The sequence below is a fragment of the Orycteropus afer genome, unplaced genomic scaffold (assembly GCF_000298275.1).
Source record: "Orycteropus afer afer isolate SDZICR_OR568_19922 unplaced genomic scaffold, OryAfe1.0 scaffold00021, whole genome shotgun sequence".
NCBI lineage: Eukaryota > Metazoa > Chordata > Mammalia > Tubulidentata > Orycteropodidae > Orycteropus > Orycteropus afer.
In genome coordinates this window covers 13,741,544-13,768,485 of record NW_006921608.1, presented here as the reverse complement: position 1 = coordinate 13,768,485, position 26,942 = coordinate 13,741,544, and the positions used below count along the sequence as shown (strand labels likewise).

At 36.2% G+C, this 26,942-nt stretch overlaps 1 protein-coding gene across 1 annotated transcript in view; it reads left to right on the top strand.

The window, feature by feature from the left end:
• The window catches only part of VPS13B (vacuolar protein sorting 13 homolog B), a 1,115,876-nt gene that overhangs the window by 460,546 nt on the left and 628,388 nt on the right, over positions 1-26,942 (top strand). Inside the window, exon 19 of the mRNA XM_007934836.2 lies at positions 21,736-21,845. Within this exon, the coding sequence (XP_007933027.1) occupies positions 21,736-21,845 (110 nt within the window). The remainder of the gene's footprint in view (positions 1-21,735; positions 21,846-26,942) is intronic.

Here is a 26,942-nt window from a genome sequence, read left to right as displayed (position 1 = left end):
GCTGGGCACCATCTAGTTCTTCTGGTCTCATAGTTGTATAGGTTGCAGATCGGATGGTGTACCAGTTGCTAGGACTGATTGTTTCTATTAATTTTGGTTTTCTGCCTGATTAAAAATTTAAAATAGATACCTATTTAAAAGGAACTGTGGTGCTATAGTGGGTAAGGGATTTGGCTGCTAATCAGAAGGTCAGTAGTTAAATCCCACCAGCTGCTCATGGGAGGAAGATGAAGCAATCTACTTCTGTAAATATTTACAGGCTTGAAAACCCAATGGGGGTAGCTATGGATCAGAATCGACTCAATAGCAGTGGGTTTGGTTTATATATTTAAATATGAAATAATTCAAGGGTAATAATTATAGAAAGTTTATAGATTCTTATTTTCTGTGTTAGAATTATGCTTTTAAGAAACTTAAAAATTAAAATTTTAATATAATTGGTTCTTTTTAATGCTTTTTGTAAAAGTTGCTGATCTTGTTTTTATCCATCATAACTATGTATTGTACACATTGTAATTGTAAAATTAATAATTTTCTATTTTATAAAACCACAGGAAGTTGATAAAATTTAGATAGTAGAAGTAGTATAGTTTGCATAATCCAACAGAGATTTAAATTATATAATTCTTAATTGTTATATATAAGAAAAGAAAGAAGAACAAAGAAAACAGCTCTAGAGTCCTTTCATAGTTGTATAACTTCAAGGAAATGATCTGACTTCTGACAGCTTTGTATTTTTTCTCCCATCTGTGAAATGGAGCTAATAGTCTCTATGTTGAAGTCTCTGGTAGAGATTAATGGGCTATGTAAAACACCCTGTATCATGCTTTGAAAATTAGAGGCACCCAATATATGTTCATTTTCTGACTCCAGGTTCATTTCTCATTTTGTTGATCCCTAATATAAAAATCTTTCATTGTTTTCAGAAATTATATGATATCAAACTTTTTAGAGATGATTATATAGTTACAGAACAGTGTTTAAAACAGGGCTTTAAACCATTTCTTCTCCGTTCAGTTTTGGTTGACAAAGTGATACTGGAACTGACCTGGATTTGTGAAATATGGGTGTACTGGAATAATAACTGGAACAGGCATAATTCTATCAGAGTCTTGATAGAAACTTAATCTCCCTCTTAGAAAACATGTGTAGCATGCATGTTGCATAGCAACCAAATCTCTTGATTGACTGAGTTGGTAACAGTGGGGCCTAAATCAAAGATGATGCTAATACCACAGCTTTGAATGTGTGCCATTCTCCATCATCCTGGCAATAATCTAATCTCCCACATCACACTCCTGAAAGGGCTCATACTCCTCTCCAAGTCTCCCATTCCAGGAAATCTACTCATAATTTTCCCCATTCTGATTATTGTTCTGGTAACCCACATTTTAAATATTTGGTTCTATTTTTATTTCACTGCATCAACCATGACTGAACTAGTTTAAAACTCTGATTTTAAATCAGGAAATGTTAGTCTGCCTCAGAATTTTCTTCTTTTGGAGATTTTGATGAGATTAAATTTACAGTTCTTTGGATAATTTGAAACTATATTATGATCTTTAATGAGTGTTTTGGTTCTCTAGTGCTGCTATAACACAAATGGATGGCTTTAACAAACAGGGATTTATTCTCTTAAAGTTTGGATGGCTAGAAGTCTGAGTTCAAGGTGCTGGTTCTAGGGCCATGGTAAAGGCCCCATTGAGCTTCCTCTGTGCCTTCTGTTCTAGGCCCACTAGAGCTGGAGACTTTTTCTGATTCATGCAATTTCTGGCTGCTGAGGCTCACAAACCCAAGATTGATAAATAAAATGGCACAGTCCCAACATGAGCAGACAACACAGCAGGCCACTCGTTCAATTCCAGGTATAATCCCAAGATTGGCAGGCAACATGACAGGCCGCTGAGATAAAGACGTGGCCAAATGCATTTGATCCAGATATGGCAAAAGCCCCAGACCTTTCCAAAGTGTCTCCATATACACTGAAGCAGGCCACTCCCAAAAGGCAGCTACTTAGCTGCTCACAGCAGATTCTATCATGGAGTTGATTGCCAACCAGTGTCTTCACTCAAACCATGGCCCAGTCAAGTTGACATGCAACCTTAACTACCACAGTGGGGAAATAATTTTTGATTCTGTAACAAAAGTTCTAGTTATCATGACCAGCAACACTTAGTTGTATAAATTATAAGTTTTGTATTTACTTTATGTAAAAAAAAAATTATTATCTGAATAATTATACAATGGAAACTAAGTAGCATCAATTTCACTTGTTAATATATCCTATAAAAACACATATTCCACTTTGTACTCCCTAGCTATACCTGATCTACCTATTTAAGAGTTAAGGTTCATACAAACCCTTGTTAGTGTTTTTTTTTTTTTTTTTTTTAATTTAATTTCTGTAATTTCAGTTGGTAATATTTACCCTAAATTAAAACAGTACAAGTTCACTAAAGTGAATGATTAGGGTATATACATATCATCATCAGTAAATGAAATAATTGATTATAATTTTTCTAGCTAAAAATGGCATTATCCATCACATGAAAATTCTAGAAGAAAATTATTGCCCTGATACAAAGCAAACTAAATTAAATTGGCAACTCACATAAACAGTTATTGTGATACTTTATTAAAATTAGCAATTTGTGTTACAGCTTATATTTTATTATTAATTTCAGAATGAAAAATCTTAAGTTTACCTTTTAAAAATTTTGATAACTCTAGTCATTAAATTTTTGTTTGGTTGTAACCCCAAAACATACAGTATTTCAACTTCTTTTTAAATATTGTCCAAAATAAATTTCTCTCCAACTCATACATTATATATAAAGTTTTATTTACTCTTTTAATGTAATAGGACTTTCTGTATAATCTTAACTACGATGTAGTACTGTTAATGTGACAGTATAATAGGCGATACTTGGTCAAGATCTGCCACCCTCCTTAGAATTTTATTTTTCTTGCATTAAAGATGTCATTCCTGGGTTGTTGTTATGCTCTGTCAAGTCATCTCCGACTCATAGAGACCTTATGTATAACAGAACGAAACACCACCTAGTCCTCTGCCAGCCTCATGATCCCTACTATTATCTGAGCCTTTTGCTGCAGCCATTATGTCAATTCATCTTGTTGAAGGCCTTCCCCTTTTTCATTGACCCTCCACTTTACAAAGCATGATATCCTTCTCCAGGAAATGTTTCCTTTTGACAACATGACCAAAGTAGCTGAGACGAAGTCTGGCCATTCTTGCTTTCAAGGAGCACTTCTTCCAGGACAGATCTGTTTGTTCTTTGGGCAGTCCATGGTACTTTCAGCATTCTTCACCATCATCACAACTCAAAAGCATCAACTCTTCTTCGGTCTTCCTTATTCACTGTCAAGCTCTCACATGCATATGAGGCGATGGAAAATACCATAGCTTGGGTTAGGCACACTTTAGTCTTCAAGGAGACATCTGTGCACTTCATGATTTGAAGGAGGTCTTTTGCAGCAGATTTGTCCAGTGCAATACGTCACTTGATTTCTTAACTGCTGCTTCCATTGGTGTTGATTGTAAAACCAAGTAATATGAAGTCCTTGACAACTTCAGTCTTTTCTCCATCCATTGTGAAGCTGTTTCTTGGACCAGTTGTGAGGATTTTTGTTTTCTTGTTATTGAGGAGTAATCCATATTGCAGACTGTGGTCTTTAGTCTTCATCAGTAAGTGCTTCAAGTAAGTCATCCTCACTTTCAGCAAGCAAAGTTGTGTTATCTGCATATTGCAGGTTGTTAATGAGTCTTCCTCCAATCCTTATTCACTTTCTTCTTCATATAATCCAGCTTCTTGGATTATTTGCTCAGCATACAAGTTGAGTAAGTATGGTGAAAGGATAGAACCCTAATACACTCCCTTCTTGATTTTAAACCGTGCAGTATCCCCTTGTTCTGTTCGAACGACAGCCTCTTGATCTATGTACAGGTTCTTCATGACTACAATCAAGTGTTCTGGAATTCCTAGATATATATGATACTCTGATAATTTCCACATTCTGTGGGTTCACCTTTCTTTGGAATGAGTACAAATATGGATCTCTTCCAGTCAGTTGGCCAGGTAGCTGTCTTGCAAATCTCTTGGCATAGCCGAGTGAGTGCCTCTGGTGCAGCATCCGTTTGTTGAAACATCTCACTGGGTATTCCGTCAATTCCTGGAGCCTTGTTCTTTCCCAGTTCCTTCAGTACAGCTTCAAGTTCTTCCTTCAATACTGTTGGTTCTTGGATCATATACTGCCTCCTGAAATGGATGAACATCAACCAGTTCTTTTTGGTACAGTGACTCTGTGTATTCCTTCCATCTTCTTTTGATGCTTCTTGCATCATTCAGTATTTTGCCATAGACTCTTTCAGTATTGCAACTCAAGGCTTAAATTTTTTCCTCTGTTCATTCAGCTTGAAAGATGCTGAGTGTGTTCTTCCCTTTTGGTTTTCTACAGGTCTTTTCACATTTCAGTATAATAATTAGCTTTCTCTTCTCAAGCTGCTCATTGAAATCTTCTGTTCAGCTCTTTTATCTTGTTGATTCTTCCATTTGCTTTAGCTACTCTCCATTCAAGGGCAAGTTTTTCAGAATCTCTTCTGACATCCATTTTAGTCTTTTCTTCCTTTCTTGTCTTTTTAATGACCTTTTGCTTTCTTCATGGATGATGTCCTTGATATCATCCCACATTTCCTCTGGTTTTCAGTCATTGGTGTTGAGTGCGTCAAATCTATTGTTCTTTAGATAGTCTCTAAATTTAGGATGGATATTATCAAAGTCATATTTTGTCTCTCATGGACTTGTTTTAATTGTCTTCAGTTCAACTTGAACTTGGACATGAACAATTGATCTGTTCCACAGTCAGCTCCTGGCCTTGTTTTGACTGAAGATGTTGAACTTCTCCATTGCCTCTTACCACAGATGTAGTCAGACTGAGTCCTGTGTATTCCGTGTGGTGAAGTCCACGTGTATAGCCATTGCTTATGTTGTTGATAAAAGGTATTTGCAATGAATAAGTCATTGGTCTTACAGAATTCTATCATGCAAACTCCAGCATTTTTTTCTATCACCAAGGCCGTATTTTCCAACTACCTGTAACTCTTTTTTGTTTCCAACTTCTGCATTCTAGTCACCAGTGACAATCAACACATCTTGATTGTGTGTTCAGTTAATTTCAGACCGCAGAAGTTGGTAGATGTCTTCAATTTCCTCATCTTTTGGCTTTGATAATTGATGCATAAATTTGCATAATAGTAGTATTAACTGGTCTTCCTTGGAGGCATATGGATATTATCCTATCACTGATAGCATTCTACTTCAGGACAGGTCTTGAAACAGTCTTTGTGACAATGAATGCTACATTATTCCTCTTCAGTTTGTCATTCCCAGCATAGTATATCATATGGTTGTCTGATTTACAATGGCCAAAACTAGTCCTCTTCAGCTCGCTAACACCTAGGATATCAATCTTTTTGCGTTCCATTTCATTTTTGACAACTTCCAGTTTTCCTAGACTCATACCTCGTACACTCTGTGTTCTGATTATTAATGGATGTTTGCATCTGTTTCTAGTCATTTTGAGTCATGCCACATCAGCCAATGGAGGTCTCAAAAGCTTTACATCCATATCATTAAGATCGTCTCTACTCTGAGGAGTCAGCTGTTCCCTATTCATATTTTGAGTGCCTTCTGATCTGATGGGCTCATCTGGCACTATATTGGACAGTGTTTCAGGGCTATTCATAAAGTTTTCTGGTAATATATAAGATAGTGTTTCACTACTGTTCATAAAGTGTTCATTGGCCAATTGTTTGAAAAGTATACGGCCTCTTCCTTCTTCCAAATCTGTCTTAGCCCTGAAACGCCGCTGAAACCTATCCACCATGGGTATCCCTGGTGGCATTTTGCAACACTGGTGGCATAGCCTCCAGCCTCACAGCACCACAAAAGCCACCATAGGATGACAAACAGACAAGTTCATCTCCCTCAGTTGTTCCTAACTCTTCTGCGCCTGCCACTCCAGGGCCTGGCCTTAAATAAAGCCTGCCCCAGAAGCCAAAGCAAGCAGCCCTGAGCCACGTAACCGCCTCTCCAGGGCCTGGCCTTAAAATAAAGCTGGCCCCGGAAACTAAGCCAAGCAGCCCTGAGCCATGCACCCGAGCCCACATGCATATGAGGTGATGGAAAATACCATGGCTTGGGTTAGGTGCATCTTAGTCTTCAAGGAGACATCTTTGCTCTTGAGCACTTGAAGTAAGTCTTCTGTCAACAGAATTCCCCAATGCAATAAGTCTTCTGAAGTCTTGACTGCTGCTTCCATTGTCATTGATTGTAGAATGAAGCAATATGAAATCTTTGACAACTTCAATCTTTTCTCCATTTATTGTAATTCTCCTTATTGGTCCAGTTGTGAGGATTTTTGTTTTCTTTATATTGGGGTGTATTGGTTTTTTTTTTTTTTGTCTTTTTTATTATTGAAAAAAAAAACCCCAAAAAAGCTCCCAGTTACCTTGAAGTTGTTTTTAAGCTTGTAAGGTGAATATTTTACTGTCATTTATGGAAAATATTATAGATCTTATTTTCCTTTTGATTTATAAATGTATATATATGCATGCATGTATACACACATAATATGTATATATCCTAAAAAGTATGTGAAATATTTATTTTTAGTATAAAAGGTAGCTTAAGAGTTATATATGTATATTATTGATAGGACATTTCTAAAGAAAAGATGATGTGACTTATTATTATTAAGATTTCTAAGCTTCTTTTTTAAAGGTAAGTTAAACACAGATTTGTAGATACTGTGCTGCAAACATTTAGCTTTCAGGTAAGGAAGAAACAATTTTCTCTGCAACCAAATATGCATTGGGTTATAAAGACATCTGTCATCTCTTAGTATAAGAATATTAATACAGGGTATCATAAGTGTTTTTATTTTAATGATGCAAATATATTAAGTTCATTTACACTTGCTGCACAATTAAAAGTGCATACCTTAATTGTCCTCTTACAAATAGTCTGTTATGTTGATTCCCATAATGATTTATATACTTTTGCACTTATAGCTGTAATTAAATAAATGTTATGTTAATTGATGAAATATAATTTTAAAATGGACTTGAATTGAGATCTTGTGGTATAATATCATGAGGTGGTGTGGCGGTTCTGTTCGAAAGCAGATAAGTATCAAACTGGAAAACATTATTTAAAACAAACATTTCCAGCACTGGAAAATTACCAAATGCAGGAAAGAACTTAAGAAGTGTTTATTTGTGAAAAACTGTTACTACATCTGGTAACAACAATAAGTTTGTGGCCTTTTTGTTTGAAAGCATCCCCATGCCCTTAGCTCTGGCAGCAAAATCTAGTGAGTTTTACCTGCTAATGTCTGTAGACTTCTTTCAGGAAGGTTGGCAGAGCAAGCAGAAATTTTTGACAGGGAGATTTTGGAAATGAGGTAATTGCAGAAGAACTGAGATAATAAACTCCCCACACATTCTTGGCTGTCTGATAAACTATGCAATACTTAGGAGATCCCAGCGAGTTTGGCAAAATTTGAAACCCTGAAAGACTTGCAAAATTGCTGCATATTTGAGTGAATTTATCAACTCACACGCAGCTTGGTAAAAACAGACTAGAGTTGTCTGACTAGGCCCAAGATATCTCTCCTCAAATCAGTGACTGACAATTAAGTCACATAGATGCAGTAGGAGACTTCTAAGCAACTAAGCTAAAAATAAAACAAAAATAAAATGAATGAATAAAACAAACCAATAAAAATAACAAGAAATGGAGCAGAGACACCAGCTGCTATACACTATTGGAGAAAATATTTCAAAGCTTTGATATAGACAAGTTAATTTCCTACCACATTTAAAAAAAAAATTAATAATCTTCAGAAGAACACAATGTAATCCATATTTATGCAACATATAATTTAAAGTGTTCATACTTCAACCAAAAATTATTAGGCATGCAAAGAAATAAGTTGTGACCCAGAATCATGGAGAAAAGCAGTCAGTGGAACATGACTTTGATTAGGCCCAACTGTTGGGTTTGGGAGACAAAGATCTCAAAACAGTTTCTATACAAATGTTGCAAAAATATAAAATCTGTTGAAAGAATTGAAGGAAAATATATTAATGAAATATATAGAAATGTTACAGAGATTTATGCAAGGCCATACTTTGGCTCACATGGGTTTGTTCTAATTTTCTTCACTTTCAACTTGATCTTACATATAAGCAATTGATGGTCTGTTGCATAGTCAGACTCTCATCTTGTTTTGACTAATGAGCTTCTCCATCATCTCTTTCCACAGATGTATCGATTAGACTCCTGTGTATTCCATCTGGCTAGGTCTATGTGTATAGTCACCATTTATGTTGTAATGAAAGTATTTACTATGAAAAAGTCGTTGGTCTTGCAAAATTCCATCATGTGATCTCTGGTGTAATTTCTATTAACAAAGCCATATTTTCCAACTACAAGTCTTTCTGTTTCATTTTCAACAGTAATTATTAATGCATCTTGATTGCATGTTTACTCAATTTCAGACTGCAGAGGTTGGTTAGTTGAAGCTGAAGAAAATTAAAGGAAGTCCATGAGAGCCGAAGTATGACCTTGAGTATATCTCACCTGAATTTAAAGAGAACTTTGAGAATACACTTGATTCATTGGACAATAAAGACTAAAGACCAGATGAGTTTGCAAGTATAATTGCATCAAGCACATTATACACAATGAAAGCAAAAAGTCATTACAAAAGACAGAAAAGACCAAAATGAATGTTAAAAAGAACTCTGAACCTTGTTCTTAATGGAGAGTGAATAGAGGAAATGACCTGAACAGATTTCAAAAAGTGGCTTGAGAAAACCAAATAAAGTATTACAATAAAATGTGCAAAAATCTGGGGTTAGAAAGCCAAAAAGGAAGAATGCACTTGGCAATTCTCAAGCTGAAAAGAACTGAAGAAAAAATTCAAGCCTCAAGTTGCAGTACTGAGGATGCTATGGGCAAAATAGTGAACGATGTAGTATGAAAAGAAGATGGAAGGAGTATACAGTCACTGTACCAAAAAGAATTGGTAAACATTAAACCATTCAGGAGGTGATATATGATAAGGAACCAAAGGTACTGAGTTACGAAATCCAAGCTGCACTGAAAGTATTGGTGAAAAAGCAAGGCTCCAGTAATTGATGAAATACCAATTAAGATGTTTCAACTCATGGATGCAACACAGAAAGCACTTACCTATCTAAACCAAGAAATAAGGAGCTCTGGTAGCATAGTGCCTAAGGCACTTGACTGTTAACCAGAAGGCTGGTGGTTCGAACCCCCCAGCCACTCCTCAGAAGGAAGGTTGGGCAATCTACTTCCGTAGTAAATACTGCATCGCAGACCCAAGGACGGGTCGCTGTGAGTTGGGGCCAACTCAATGGCACATGACAACAACAGCATCTTTGTGCACAGTGCAAAAAAAATAAAGGTGATCCAATGAAATGTGGAAATTATTGAGTAATACGTATGCAAGGGAAATTGTGCTGAAGTGAATTCAAAAACATTTGCAGCAGTACATTGTGAAACTGAAAAATTCAAGCTGAATTCAGAAGAAGACATGGAATGAAGGATATCATTGCTGATGCAGATGAATCTTGGCTGAAAGCAGAGAATACCAGAAACCTTTGTCTTGTTGTATGCAAAGAACTAGTATGTGTTACTATCATAACAAATTATGGATAGCATTGCAAAGAATGGGAATTCCAGAACACTTACTTGTGCTCATGTGGAACCTGTAGATAGACCAAGAGGCAGTCCTTAGAACACAAAAAGGAGATACTGCATGGTTTAAAATCAGGAAGGGTGTGAGTCAGGGTTCTATTCTTTCATTATACTCATTCAGTCTATGCTGAGCAAATAATCAAAGAAGATGGCACTGTAGGAAGAACTTGACATCAAAGTTGGAGGAAGACTCATTAACACCTGCACCATGCAGATGACACAACCCTTGCTAGCCAAAAATGAAGAGGACTTGAAGCATTTACTTATGAAAATCAAAGACTACAACGTTCAATATGTATTACACCTCAACCTAAAGAAAACAAAAATCTTCACAACTGGACTGATTGGCAGTTTCATGATAAAGAGACAAGGTTGAAGTTGTTATGGATTTCGCTGAACTTGTGTGCACAATCAATGTCCATTTTGTTGTTAGGTTCTGTCCAGTCATCTCCAACTCATAGTGACCCTGTGTACAACAGAATGAAACAGCGCCTGGTCCTGTGCCAGCTCTACAATCCTTGCTATAACTGAGCCCATCATTGTAGTCACTGTGTCAATCCATCTTGCAGAGGGCCTTTGCCTTTTTTGTCAACCTTCCACTTTACCGAGCATGATATCCTTCTCCATGGGGTGGTCCCTTCTGACAACATGACCAAAGTATATGAGACAAAGTCTCCCATTCTTGCTTCCAAGGAGCATTCTGGCTGCATTTCTTCCAGGACAGGTTTGTTAGTTCTTTTTGCAGTCCATGATGCTTTCAGCATTCTTCACCAGCACCATCAACTCAAAAGCATCAACTCTTCTTTGGTCTTCCTTATTCATTGTCCAGCTCTCATATGCATATAAGGCGATTGAAAATACCATGGCTTGGGTCAGGTGCACCTTAGTCTTCAAGGAGATATTTTTGCTCTTCACCACTTGAAAAAGGTCTTCTGCAGCCAATTTGCCCAGTGCTATACATTGTCTGATATCTTGACTGCTGCTTCCATTGGTGTTGATGGTACAGCCAAGGAGTATGAAATCTTTTACAACTTCAAACTTTTCTCCATTTATCATGATGCTTCTCATTGGTCCAGTTGTAAGGATTTTTGTTTCCTTTATATTGAGGTATAATCCATAGCGTAGACAGTAGTTTTTAGTCTTCACCAGTTAGTGCTTCAAGTCATCTTCACATTCAGCAAGCTAAGTTGTGTCATCATCATTATCGCAGGTTCTTAATGATTCTTCCTCGAATCCTGATGCTGCGTTCTTCATATAATCCACATTTCCAGATTATTTGCTCAGCGTATGGATTTAATAAGTATGGGGAAAGAATACAACCCTGACACACTCCCTTCTTGATTTTAAACCTCTTGTTCTGTTTGAACAACAGCCTCTTCATCTGTTTACAGGTTCCTCATGAGTACAATTATGTGTTCTGGAATTCCCATTCTTCTCAATATTATTTATAAATTCACAGTTGAATGCTTTTGCATAGTCAACAAAACACAAGTAAACATCTTTCTGGTATTCTTTGCTTTGAGTGAAGATCTATCTGACGTCAGCTGTGATATCCCTCATTCCACGTTCTCTTCTGAATCCAGCTTGAGTTTCTGGAAGTTTTTTGTTGATAGATCGCTGCAACCATTTTTGAATTATCTTCAATAAGATTTTACTTGCATGTGATATTAATGATATTGTTTGATAATTTCCGCATTCTGTGAAATATGTACAAATTTACATATTCTTTGGAATGGGTACAAATATGGCACATAACAACAGTCAGTTGGCCAGGTCTTCGCTATCTCTTGGCATAGCCAAGTGTATGCCTCCAGTGTGGCATCTGTTTCTTGAAACATCTCAGTGGATATTCCCATTGAAGCAGTAAAAAATCAAATACTGTATTACGTTGAGTAAATCTGCTGCAAAGGGTCTCTTTAAAGTGTTCAAATCTAAGATATCACTTTGAGCAGTTAAGTGTGCCTGACCCAACCCAAAACCTATGATGTCACTTTGAAGACTTAGGTGTGCCTGACCCAACCATTGTATTTTCATTCACCTTATATGCCTGCTAAGGAGATCTGCTGGCATAGTGGGTAACACATTTGGCTGCCAACCAGAAGGTCGGAGGTTCAAACCCACCAGCTGCAGCATAGGAGGAAGAATGAGTAGTCTACTTCTGTAAAGATTTATAGCCTTGAAAACCCAGTGGGTGTTGCTATGAATTGGAATCAATAGTGTTTTTTTGTTGTTGTTGTTGTTCATATGTGTTGTTGTTGTTCATATGTGCCTGCGAAAGCTGGATAATGAGTAAGGAACACTATAAAAGAATTGATGCCTTTCAGTTATGATGTTGGCAAACAGTATCAAATATACCACGGACTGCCAAAAGAACAAATACATTTGTCTTAGAAGAATTACAGACAAATGCTCCTTAAAAGTAAGCAGTAGGAATCAGTCCCTGAAGTAGGACATCATTCTTGGTAAAGCAGATGGATGATCAAAAAAGAGGAGGACCCTCTATTAGATGGGTTAACACAGTGATTGCTACACTGGGCTCCAGCATAGTAATTATTGTGACTATAGCACAGGACTGGGCACTGTCACAGGACTGGGTAGTGCTTTTTCTGTTATACATAGGGTATCTATGACTCAACCGGATGACATCTAACACTGCCAAGGACAGTAGAATTAAGGTACATGTAAGAGTTTGGGGCCTATTTGTAAAGGTGATAAAGAAATTATTGAAAATAATAAAAAAATGTTCATAGTATAGGAGCATTTAGAGATTATTTAATAGCTAATTGGTATTCTATTAAATAAATTATCAAATTTGACTAAACACATTTTATTTATACTTTATGGTTATTATAAGTAATACTACAAATGAACATCTTTGTTCATATACCTTTGAGAACATCTTCAAGTGTTTCTGTTAGATCTTGGTACTAAAATTACTAATCATTATTTCAATAGTTAATTTAGTCATGCCTTCCAAAAAGACCATACCAATTTATGTTTCTTTTAGTGGCGTGTTAATGTATTGTGTCTTCTATACCCTTATCAATAATAGAATTTTATTCATTTAAAATTTTTTAGATTGATCCTCGAAAATAGATCTATTTTTCCTTGATGTTAGTGATGTTGAACTTTGGTGAAGGTCATTTGTATTTATGCATTTATATTATTTTCCTGTGTTTCTATAGAGTGTTTTGTTGGTTTTTATTTTTTCTCTCTAGCAATTATGTTAGAAGCTCTTCATATGTCATGAATATTGTCTTTGTTGTATATTTTTCTAACACTTTTGTCCAGTTTGAGTTTTGCCTTTAATTTTGTGTTGAGGTATATTTTATTATTCACAAGTTCTGTACTTTTCAGTATCAATTCTGTCTTAATATTGTTATGGTTTTAGGATTTTGTGTTTTGAATATAAAGTCAGAGAACAAAATTTTGAAATGCTACAAATTCATAATTACTGGCTTATGATTTGAGTTGCCTTTAACTCTCCTATTTGTGTTCTTTGCCCATATCAAAACCAAATACACAAGTCAGACAAAAAAAGATAAAATATTAACTCAATATCTGATAAATCTGATTGAGAAACCACATTTTGATCTTGAGGCAAAAAAAAAAAAAAGATGAAGAAAAACAATTTTATAGAAATCTTGATGAATGAAGTTCAATTCTCTGATTTCTGTGTGTCTAAACATGGGTAGAGAAAAGCACATCACCAGACTGACTTCTCTCACCTTGAGGTCATGAGTGAGGAACAGAGACCAATCCCTAATGTTGCCAGGTAGTAGAATGGGATACTGTTGCACTTTCCTAAAGCATTCTGCACTTCCTTCACCATTCTTATGCTGAAATTGATGATATTTTCTGATTCATTGAGAAAATGAAATTGAATCAGTGGCCAAAATGAGCTCTGTGAAACACAGTATTGTAATTGGTTAGAGAGTGGAAAGGTCAGTGGCTCTAAGAAGTCTTAATGGTGGAGGCTAAAACCTTAAGCTATACTTTAAAAATTTTAGTATTCCATTTGGCTCTCTTTCTCTGTTGTTTCCATCTCTCTGCTGAAATTTTTCTTCAGTTTGTACATGTCTTCTACTTTTTCTTTTCTTTTTTTTTTTTAGCATATTTAGCAAAGTTGTTTCAAAGTCCCTGTTTGATAATCTCAATATCTTGGCTACCTCTGAGATTGATGCTATTTACTCATTTCTGTTTTAATAATGAATCATTTTCCCCTCCCTCCCCCTTTTTTTTTTCTTTTAAATATTTCTTAATTATTTATTGATTGTCAAACATTGTGTGTAAAAGGAGCAGTGGAGCCTATGGGAAATAACAAAAGGGCATGCCTCTTCTTTTATCATGACATTGGTATTGGGAAGTTTGATTCTTTCTATTTCTGTAGTTAAACTAGTCTGGTCTTTGTTTTGTGTGTAATACATTTACTACAGGCTTCAGATTATTTTGAGGGCAGGATCAGAACCTCTCCGTTAGTAAGGTTAGTAATTTTCTCGCAGTTCTCCTAACTTATCCTCAGACTTCATCATCCTTATTTACCTCTGCCTTAGAAATGGATCGCCCTTAGCTCCTCTTCCTTTCCCCCAGTGACAGATTATCCCTGCCTGGTGCAGTTTATAAGCCCAGAGTGCCTGTGAGGTTTCTCGTGGTTCTCCTGCATTTTACTAGGCTTCAGTGTGCTCCATGGGCCTGCACCTCAGTAGGGTCTTCTTTATCTCTTCAGCCCTGTCCTTGTCATACTTATGAGCATTTGGTGGAGGCCTGTGGAAAAGAGATGGCAGGTGGGTTGTTTGTGTTTTGGGTCATCAGAGATTGTAAACTGTCTTCATGCCACCCTCCATCTGGATCTGTAAAGTCTTTAAATATTTTTAAAAGTTCAGTTTTCTGCTTATCAGTCTTTGTCTCCTACTCATAGTGATCCTGTAGGACAGAGTAGAACTGCCTCCTAGAGTTTCTAAGAGTATAAATCTTTCTGGAAGCAAACTGGCTTAGCTTTGTCCCACAGAGCAGCTTGTGGGTTCTGTCCATTAGCAACTGAATGCTAAACCACTATACCAACAGGTCTCCTGCTAATTGTTAATTAAGTAACATGAACCACCATATGCACATAACTTAGAATATTATCATTTATATGAAATTTGACAGTTACTTGGTGGACATTGCCCGTGGTTAGCAACTCATCTCGGTTCTCTCATTTGTCAATCTCTGATTACTCTCTCATGCTATTTTTCCTCTCTTTTTCCCCACCACTTGATTTATTTTTTTTGAGGTATCCATATTCTCTCTTGCCACCATTTAATGATAACATTTATTTTTCTCTTTTTGTTATTTTATATTTTTCACTTCAAGGCATGTGGGTTCTTTGGATTTTCTTTATAATATTTGGTAATTTTAGTTCCATTTTTAAAATCAACTTAATTATATTTAGTCAAAATTATTGAAATCATTCTTAAAAGTAAGAGTAACAATTTCTTAAGAGCTGTTGCAGTGTAGTATATTACATCATGTGGCTTTTCTAGCCATAAGCCTTTGTAAACTCCATGGTGGAATTTAATGTGAGAAACTGAGTAGCTCCTGATTGCTAAATTTACCCACCTGGGGTATTTCTGTGGCACCAGCATGAAGCAATCTTCTGGGAAGTTTGCTGTCTCTCAGGTATATAGAATTCTGATGTTGGTGCTGGTTAGTTTGGCCTCTCTGCCAGGTTCAAAAGGAGCCCTCTGGAGGCAGAAGAAATTTCTCACTGCCAGCTGGGAGACACAAGAAACACGCATTACTGGGAGAGAGATGTGAGAGACATGGATTGCTGGGAGAGAGACATGCATTGCTGAGAGAGAGATGTGAGAGACATGCACTGCTGGGAGAGAGACACAACACTATTGAGAGAGCGACGTGCTACTGAGACTGTCGGCTGCTGAGTGAGATGGCCGGGTGCAAGAGACTGAGCATCCTGAACTTGAATTGTAGTCTCGTGCTTCCCTAATAAGCCCCATAATCTGTGAGTTCTGTGTGGCCACTGCTGCGAATTATTGAACCCAGCAGAGAGGTGGTGGGTGCTTTGGGAGGAATGATTGGTGTCAGGGTTGATGAAAGGGTTGGAGGGAGGCAGCACGTCTGGCCTCACAGGGATAGGCCTTGGACTGCTGATAGTGATTCTGTCTTTCTCTTGTGGGGTTAGAGGAGGCCAGTAGATGTGGCTCAATTGCCTCTTTGGCAGGTGTACAAATATCAGTAGTTCTTTACTGTTGTGGTTTAATAGAAAAATAAGGAGTGTGGACCACTTAGATTCAGATGTTGAATAATGCATTCTGTTTTTTGTTCCATTCTTTTGTCTAAGATAAAATGTAGCAGTAATAACAATGAAAAGATATGTATGTGGTTACATAGTTAGAAAAGTATGCTTATATGTGTATAGGAAGGCATTTATGAGTCCATGTATGTGCAGGTATAAGTGGATTTATAGGCACATCTATATACGTTTTTGTGTGTGGTGCTTGTATTTCCATATATATAACAAATATATATCTCAGTATGGATTACGTCTCAATATAAAGAAAACAAAATCCTCACAACTGGACCAATGAGCAGCATCACAATAAATGGAGAGAAGATTGAGAATGTCAGAGAATCACGCTGCTTGGTTCTATAATCGACGCCAATGGAAGCAGCAGTCATAACATCAGATGACGTGCAGCACTGGGAAGGTCAACCATGAAGGAACTGTTTCAAGTGCTGAGGAACAAGGATGTCTCCTTGAGGACTAAGGTGCGCCTGACACAAGCCATGATATTTCAAGTCGCCCCGTATGCATGTGAGAGCTGGACAATGAATAAGGAAGACCAAAGAAGAGTTGATACTTTTGAGTTGTGGTGCTGGCGAAGAATGCTGAAAGTACCATGGACTGCTGAAAGTACCACGGACTGCTGAAAGACCTAACAGATCTGTCCTGGAGGAAATGCATCCAAAATGCTCCTTGGAAGCGAGAATGGCCAGACTTCATCTCACCTATTTTGGTCATGTTGTCAGAAGGGACCATTCCCTGGAGAAGGATGTCATGCTTAGTAGGGTGGAGGGTTGATGAAAGAGGGGAAGGCCTGCAATGAGATGGACTGACATGGTGGCTGCGATGATGGGCTCAAATATAGCAGGGATCATGGAGCTGGCGTGGGATTCGGCAGTATTCCATTCTGCTGTGCATGGGGTCACTATGAGTTGGAAACGACTTGATGGCACCTAACAACAACAACAACAACAAAGCACATGGGAGTTGTAGTTACGGAGACTTCCTAAACATACTAAAACAATTCATGAGATTAATTTATTGGGTTAAAAGGCTTAGGAACATAGTCTTGTGGAATAATTTAGTTACTTGGCATAACATATTTCATAATGTTCATGTTCCACAACCTTGTTTGATGAGTAGCATCTGAGGTCTCAGAACCTTGGGTGCAGCCATCTGAGATACATCTGTTTGTCTGTATTCATGGAGCTAAAGAGCCTGAAGGAAACCAATTACACAAAGAAGAAACTAGTTCACAGGACTCTTAAGCCACATGTTCTTCTAACCTGAGACCAGAAAAACTAGATAGTACCCAGCTACCACTACCAACTTTGTTGACCAGGGACACAATAGATGGTCTCAGAAAGAATGGAAGAAAAATGTAAGACAAAACAAATTCTTAAAAAAGGCCAGACCTACTAGACCAATAGAGACTTGAGGAACTCCCTGAGACTATTGCCCTTTTGACCTGGCACTGAAGCTACTCCTGGAGGTCACCTTTCAGCCAACTAATAAATTTAATTTATAGAATAAACAGTACCACGTGTGAGTAATATGCCCCTTAAATGGTCAACAATATGAGACCAAATGGTCGAAATACCCCAGAACAAAGATGAGAAGGCAAGAAGAGAATGGGAAGCTATATCAATGGAAAGAGTGAACAGAATGGAAATGATCAGAATGCTGATACATAACCAGTGCCACAAAACAATTTGTATAAATATTGTTAAAGAAGGACCTAAATAACTATAAACTTTCACCTAAAATACAATGATTTTTTTTAAGATAAAACATAGGATACTTTCTCGCTTATATAACTTGATATTTTACAAACTGCTCTCATTGGCTGTCATATATTTTCTGTAACTTACAAGAAGCATATATGTTCAGTTTTAAAGCTGTGCAACTTTAGTCTCTAACCTTTATTTCAGCTCTCATACTTCAGTTTAGGGTGTAACTGAAAATGACAGTGGTGCTCTGGGTTAGCTAAGTGCTGAAGTCTGAATGGAATGTGGATAAGTGAGCAATTTTGGCAGTGAGCAGAGAAGTAGAGACACTTTTCTCTTTAGTTGTCTCCCCGGCTAAGATTAAACAGAATAGTATGTTGCCAAATTTTAGTGATTTATGGGAGATCTGCTCTGAGTCAAGCCAGTATCAAACTAATTGCCTCCACACTTATATGTCAGAACTTGTGTGTTACTTTAAAGACTATGTCTTGTAAATTGAGTACAGGATGAAAATATCCCTATAAATTTAAAAGAATATTATCTCTATAATTTGAACAAAATTGATACTATAAATTAATGAGTTATTCTCTTTTATCACCTATTTAACATTCATAAAGTTCAAATCCTGCTATAAGTCATAAAAACACTTTTTTGTATAATGTAATCATATATTCATGTAGCATGTTGGTGAATACACTTTTAAACTTATTGTTAATTAATATAATCAATAAGACTTTCAGGGTTAGTTTTCCACGCTGAAGATACTGTTTTCTTTTTCCTATCGCTGAAATCTCAATTACTCAAGGTGTAGTAATTACTTGTTGAGAAAGGTTTTGAAAATTCATACACATATCATCTTTTACACACATCTGAAAAGAATTTTAAAATAACCTTTCCAATATAGGAGATGTCTGTAAATTTCTTATTTTATTTTTGTTTTTTCTAGTTTGCGTATTTTTAAAATTTATATATTACTTTATTTATGTAGTTTTCTTTTTTGGTATTTTTCATCATAATTTATAAAAGTAATATTTCTTACACTGGAAGTACATAATACTACAAAGAACAAAATTTATCCTGATTTATTTTAAAAATGAATTTAATTTCATTTCCTCTTTTATTGTCTCTAAGTATAATATTTGGTACATACAGAATAATGGGTGTAGCATAAAACTAATATTTAGTATAATCATATAATAATTGTTGTTGTATTGTTAGATGCCGTCAAGTTGTCTCCAATTCATAGTGACCCTATGCACAACAGAATGAAACACTGTCCGCTCATGTGTGAGCTCCATGATCCTTGCTATACCCAAGCCCATCGTTGTACCCACTGTGTCAGTCTTACGATGATTACTAGTGACTCTGTGCTAAAAAGTTGGTTGTCAATTTATTTGCTGTTCTTTTTTTCATAGTTCATCTTTTCATTTTGGTTTCTTTTCTGATCTCTTTTGCTTCAGTATTTTATCACTTTTTTTTTTAATGTAGGTTTATTTTTAATTACTGATCTTGGGATACATTGGGTTTCTTGAATTTGAGGTTTGTCATCTCTTTACACTTTCTATAAAGTCTCAGCATTTTTCTCTTAAGTAATTAATTCCAATCAGAAGTATGTTAGGTGTTCTTACTCAGTCTTCCATTCTAATAATGTCATTTGAATATTTTTCATTCCTGTTTTTGTTTATATTGTATTTTAAATGATATCACTGTGTTTCTTCCATTTCACCAATTCTTTCATCAACTGCACTATGGATTATAGAAAACAAAAATCCCTCATAACCAATAAGCAGCATCACAATAAATGGAGAAAAGATTGAAGTTGTCAAAGACTTCATATTACTTAGTTCTACAGTCAATACCAGTGGAAGCAGCAGTCTAACATCAGATGATGTATAGCATTGGGCAAATGCACTGCAAAAGACCTCTTTCAAGTGCTGAAGAGCAAAGAAAGATGTTTCCTTGAAGACTAAGGTGCGTCTGACACAAGCCATGGCATTTTCAGTCACCTCCTATGCATGTGAGAGCTGGACAATGAATAAGGACCACCAAAGAAGAGTTGATGCTTTTGAGTTGTGGTGTTGGTGAAGAATACTGAAAGTACCATGGACTGTTAAAAGAACTAACATCTGTCCTAGAAAATGGGCAGCCAAAATGCACCTTGGAAGCGAGAATGTCCAGACTTTGTCTCACCTGCTTTGGTTATCTTGTCAGAAGGGACCATTCCCTGGAGAAGGATATCATGCTTGGTAAAATGAAGGGTCAACAAAAAAGAAGGTCCTCAACAAGATAGATTGACACAGTGCCTACAATGATGGGCTCAGTTATAGCAAGGATCGTGGAGCTGGCACAGGACCGGGCAGTGTTTCGTTCTGCTGTACATAGGGTCACTGTGAGTCAGAGACAACTCGACAGCACTTAACAACAACAACATCTTCCCAATGTGGAGATGTCATAATTTATACTGCTTTGACTATAAATAAATACTATCCATAGTGCAGTCATGTGTTCTGTGAGTAATCATCCTTTTCTTTTATGACACTTGTTTTCTTGTACTTAATGATTGTTTTGTTGTTTAGTGTTCCATGTACCTATAAATATTTCACATTGCCATTTGTGGATTCCTATCACTTCTTTTCTGTTTTGTTCCTTTGTTTACTGGATCCCATGTTTCCTTTTTTGCGTGATCTTTTATTTTGATGTAACACATTCTTTAGTAGTATTGTGAAAGATGTGTGAGAGAGAATTTTGTTTAGATTTTTAATGTGAAAATGACTTTCTCTCTCTACACTTGATCAATAATTTTTTAGAGTATGTAATTCAATATAGATTGGGAATAATTTTCAAACAGACTTCTGAATGCTTTGTGTCATTTTCCTTTAGTATTGTTCTGTTAAGGAGTTCTGGTAGTGCAGTGCGTAAGGCATCTGCTAACTAGAAGGTTGGTGGTTCACACCCGCTGGCCACTCCCCGGGATGCAAGAGTGGGCAATCTGCTTCTGCAATAAATGGAAATCCAACACGTGTTGCTATGAGCTGGAATTAACTCTATGGCAGTGGGTTTTGGTTTTTATTGTTCTTTTGTTCTTTACAAATCCAAAGGCAGTGTAATTAGTGATACTTTCAATGCACCTTCTTTTCCCCCTGCTCTGGAAACCTGTTTGTCCTCAGGGTTCTGAAACTTCAAAATCATGTAACTTTTTTTCTAGCCTGTTTTCCTCCTCTGTACTGGATCCCTTATGGGCACTCTTAATCTAGAAACACATGTTCTTTGTTTCTGAAAAGTTACCTTAAATAATTAATTGTTGATTTCCTCTTTTCCATTTTTTCTTTTCTTCCCTTTTAAATTCCTGTTATTTAGATAGTTGCCCTCCTGGGCTGGTTTTTTAATGTTATCTTGTATTTTTCTTGTTGTCCTTCTATCTTTCTTTTCTGTCTATTTGTTGGAGGAATTGTCCCAACCATTTTTCAACCCTTTTTCATATCTATTTTATTTGGGATTTGTAAGAGAATTTTTGTTTGTTTGTTTGGTTATTGTTTTCTATAGAATAGTTTTTTTCAAAAGCATTTTGATCCCCTTTCATGTTTTTTTGTTTTTGAAAGTCATTAATCTTCCCTTCCCTCTGGTTACCCTCCAAGTGATTTTATTTCCCCCCATTTGTTTTTTGGCCCCTGTCTTCCACTAGAAGCTTTGTGTGGTAAGTTTATGTCTGTCTTTTAGAGGAATTTCCAAATTGTTTTCCCAACTGGTTATACCATTTTACATTCCCACCAGCAGTATAAGACGGTTCAAATTTCTACACATTCTCATTAACAATTGTTATGTTCTCTCTTTTTTATTATAGCTGTCCTATTGCTTCTGAAATAGTAATCAAGTTTGTTTTTTAACAAGGAATTATAAGTTTTAAAATCTTGTTTTTTAGGTGGTGTACTTCTTTGTAGTGTACAAGGACTAGCAGTCAACGTTGACCCAGTCTTATATATGTGGCTCATCTATCAGCCTCAGAAACGAACCAGTAGACATATACAACAGGTGAGAGATTTTACAATTTACTCACTTAGTGGAATCAGCCTTTATCTCAGTTAATTATTAGAGTTACATGTATCTTCTATTGATTCGCTTTTTCTAGATGTACTGTAATGTATCATCATTTACCCAGCCTCCACCTAAACAGTCCCAGGCAATTCTATTCCTTAATCTCCATACAAGAAATTGCAATCTAACATAAAATTTCATTAGCTATTGAAAGAACTTTTCATAAAATTACTTGTGAGGCAGATAGAGTAGAGAAACTAGTGTAGGTAGTTCTCACTTACTGGGCTACTTTCCTTCACAGTGCATAGTATCAGTAAATGTTGGCTTTGCTATTTATTATGTCTGCGTTTCTTATTCAACTTGAGGTTTATTTAACAGATATGCATTGAATGGCCAACCTTAGGGTATGGGGGTGGTGGGTTGGTATATATGTTTGTTTAAAAATGTCTGAATTACAAAGTAAGAAGTAGCAAAATGCAGTTTCTAAGATATTTAAATATAATTCTCTGTTCCAGGATACATAAATGTAATTCTAAGAGACTAATTTTATTATTTCCATTTTAAAGATGAAGATGCTATTGCTTATTGAGCTTTACTTACCTAAGGGCACATAGCTAGTACAGTAAATGGCTCAATTAAGAATGTTTGAGACCTAATTTATTCTATAGGGAATTACATTTTCTCACTGACTTTAATTATAATTTTTCAATATTCTTTTGTGGAATAGCATTGTATCTTTTTTACCTGAGTGAGCTCAAAGCTAGTTGGTAGACAAAAATATGCAATTTCATAATTAAGAATATGAAAATTAACTAAAAGTAGCCATGGATCATATTTTACATGTTATTCTTCACTTTCTCCTAATTTCATTTGACACTCCCTTCTTCCTACTCTTTATTTCACTCTTCTTCCCAATAAATAGTTACAGAATAGTAGTCATTGTAGTAGACACTAAAACAAACCATAACAAAACCAAACTCACTGCTGTTGAGTTGATTTGAATCATAGTGACCCCTCCTTGGGTTTCCAAAGTGGTATCTGTGCAGAAGTAGATTGCCTAATCTTCCTTCCGAGGAGTACACAAATGAAAGCCATGGTTTAGTTTTCCCTTCCAGAATATTTAGTCTGTTTGAGAATAGAATAATGCCATTTTCAGTAATTTCTATGTTTGATATGTGTCCAGGGCAATATTAAAGCAAAAAAGAGAAAGGGTTCTTAGGTATAGAAGAGATTATGAAAAGGAAGAATTGACAATTGAGCTGAGTATTGTAGGGGTAAGCCAGGCAGGGAAGGTTATTCTAGACTAAAATGTTGGAGCAGAGGCAAAGAAGATACGAAACATGGGAAGAAAGGGAACATCAGTACTTCCAGACTGGAGTTAATATTCTTAAAGAGACTGGTAGTCAATTTATGTAAGATTTTATTTGTAATGATAGGAGTTTGAGAGTTTATTCTGAAAGGTAAAGAGGAATTACGTGAAACTGAAGTAAATAGGTTTACATGTTAGAAAGTTTATTCTAACAGAATGTAGAGTCTGGATGTGGTGTAGTAATTTACATGCTTTAGCTTTTCTATCCGTGGTCTTTGTAATTCCCACTTTGCCATGAGCAACTGAGTAGCTGATTGTTAAAGTTATCCACCTGGTGTTTTTCTGTCAGAGCAGCACAAAGTGATCTGGGAAGTTCACTCTCTCTCAGGTGTGTAAAATTCTCACATTGGGATTTGTTGGTTTTGCCACTCTGCCAAGGCTCAAAATGAGCTCTTGTAGAGGCAGAAGGAATTTCTCTGACTGTTTGCTGAGAGAGATGCATGGCTGAGAGAGAGAGAGAGAGAGAGAGAGAGAGACATGTGGCTGAGACAGAGAGAGATGTGCGACTGAGAGAGAAAAACACATGGCTGAGAGAGATGCCCAGCTGAGAGATGGCAGCAGTGGAACCAAGAGGCATAAGACAGCGCATCAGGTTTACCTGGCTCACAGAGGCAGAGGCCAGGCCAAGAGGCCAAAGGGCCAGAGAGGTGTGTCTAAGGCCACAGTAGAGGAGAGACTGTCCTGACTGAAGAGCTGTATCTTGATAGTGTTCCTGAACTTTAATTATTATAGCCTGTTGCTTCCTGATAAACCCCATAATCTGTGAGTTCTGTGTGGCCGCTGCAGCATATTATCAAACCCAGCAGAGAGGTGGTGGGTGCTATGAGAGGGACAGTTGGTGTCAAGGTTGGTAAGAGGGCTGAAAGGTGGCGGCATGTCGGATCTCATAAGAACAGGCCATGGGCTGCTGATGGTGATTCTGTCTTCCTCTTGTATAGTTAGAGGAGGTCAGAAGATGCTACCTCTGTGTCCCTTTAGCAATGAATGATAGAGGAGCAATACTAAAGGCAGTGACCATTTGAGAAAAAAATTTGCTCTAAATTCTTGCTTAGCTATCTTATAAGTGATGCAGTTATCTCCAGTACACAGTAGATATCCCTGAAGGTTAAATAGAATGCTTATTCAGCTTCATTAAATAAATTAGACATTCATTAGCATATGCCAGGAGTTTGACTTTTTTTTTTTTAAATTGTGGTGAAAATATATGTAATGAAACATTTGTCAATTTAACAGTTTTTACATGTGTAAGTCAGTGATCACGTTCATGTTCTACATCCATTATCATTATCCTTTTCCAAATTATTCCACCACCAGTAATAGAAACTCAGTTCACACTCCTTGGTAGCCATTAATAAGCTTCTTGGAAGGAAGGTTGGGCAATCTACCTCCATAGTGATGCTGCTTCGGAAACCCAAGCAGGGGTCGCTATGAGTCAAGTCCGACTCACCGGCACATAACAACATCACAACAACAAGTGTCTCTACATTTGCCTGTTTTATATAAATGAGATCATATAATATTTGCACTATTATGACTGACTTGTTTCATTCAACATAATGTTTTCGAGATTCAGCTTCATTGCAGCATGTATCAGTACTTCATTTTCCTTTATGGTTGAATAATCCATTTTATGTATATACCACATTTTATTTATCCATTCATCTGTTGATGAGCATTTACCTTCTTTCTCCATTTTGGCTATTGTGAATAATGCTGCAATAAATATTGGTATAAGGAATTTTCTTTTTAATTTTAATTTTTGTTATATTTTCTTATAAGTATTTAAAAATTACATAATATTTTCTCTAAGTCCATAAATAGTGCAACTCAAAGAAAAAAAAAAAACCACTTCCATTAAGTCAATTCAGATTAAAAGCAACTTCCATTGGGTTTCCAAGGTGATAAATCTTTATGGAATTGGATTGCACCATCTTCCTTCTGCAGAGTGGCTGGTGAGTTTGAACTGCTAGCCTTCTGCTTAGCAGTCAAATGCCTTAGGCACTGAGCCACCATAGACCCTATAAATAGTACAAGTTTTGTTTAAGAGATAAAACTACCACTCAGAGTTATAAATAATATTGGAGTAAATATGTTCCTAGATAAATCTTTGTTTGCCTTCATCTGTGTTTCCTTACAATATATTTTTCAATTGTAATTAGTAACTCTAAGCATATGTTTAGTATTTTTTTGTTATATTGCCAAATTACTTCAAGAATTGGTACACAATGTATATTTTCACCAGCAGCTTACAGCATTACTATTTTACTACAGTATAGCAAAACTCAAAAATGTACTTTTTAAAAATAGGTCTCTAATCTCTTTTAAAAAGTATTATTATGGAATATTGACTGAAAAATATAGTTGAATCTTTATGTCCTTGTTACTCAGCTTCAACAGTTACAAACTTACAATTAATCTTCACTTTGAGAATCTGTTGGATGAACATTTCCAGTATGTAATATTGATGAGAAATGTAGAGAACAGGTAAACTTGTGTTCTGTTGCTGTTATTGAAATTGGGTAAATTTGAAAATTAGTGAAATTGAGCATACTATATGACCCCCAAGTTCTACTTTTTGATGTATGTATACTTTTACAGTGATACTTATATAAGCACAAGGAGTCATGTACAAGGCTGTTTATTGCAGCATTCATTGCAATAGTGTAAAATTGGAGACAATGAAAATGACTGTCTATAAGAAAGTCAGTGAAGCATGGCATATTCACATCACATAATTCTCTATTAGTAAAAATTATAAAGTTACAAAATAAATCTTAATGTGATAGTCTCAAGATGGTGATATTTAGTGAAAAAGCAATATCCAAAGGATATATGCAATAAGAATATTTATGTATGTTTTTCCAGAACTGCCCTTACAATACTTAATTATGTGTGTGTGGGCTTGTGTGTAAATAAAGATGTAAAAATTAATTTGAATGCCTTGTACCAGTCTCATAAAAGTGTTTGGTTTTAGGTGGATAAGAGCAATAAGTTAGCAGTCAGAGGATTTTAGCTTCATCTGTAATATTTCACTTACCTCCTTTTGACAACAACAACAAAAGTGATAAAATATTAACAGCTATTATTCTTTGATATAGTGGCAATTTGAATGTTGTTTTATTCTTTGTAACCTTCTAAAATATAAGAATGAAGGGTACAAAGGTAATTATTGTGTTATCATGGGCATTGATGGGGCAAGGAGAGGATAGATCTGGGGCTTGGAATAAAACTTAAAGGATGAAAAGAGAGTAATGGGTCAGGAAAAAGAAATGTTGCTTGTTTTGAAATTTTTGACTGGCATGGTCATACTTCCAGAAAAGAGGAGGGAATCATTTATCCAGTATCACTTCATCAGTATCCAGTTTCACTGCATGTCAGAAACACAGTGCCCATATTACCAGTCACTCAACAAATGAGGGCCTAGCATCTTTTGGGAACCATTGGAGATGTGTACAAGCATATAAGAGACTTACTTTTGTCTTACAAAGCATTTTCAATTGGCCTTTATTTTATTTTTCACTATGTGCAAATGCATCTAGAGCTTTACCACCCAAATATTCTTTGTCAATTGTTGGGTATTGCTTTCATTTATCTTGTCTTTCAGAGATTTTGCTTGATTTACCACCACACTGTATAGCACATATGTTGTTGTTGTTGTTATGTGCCATCGAGTCAAACCTGACTCATAGCGACCCCTCCTTGGGTTTCCGAGGCAGTATCACTAC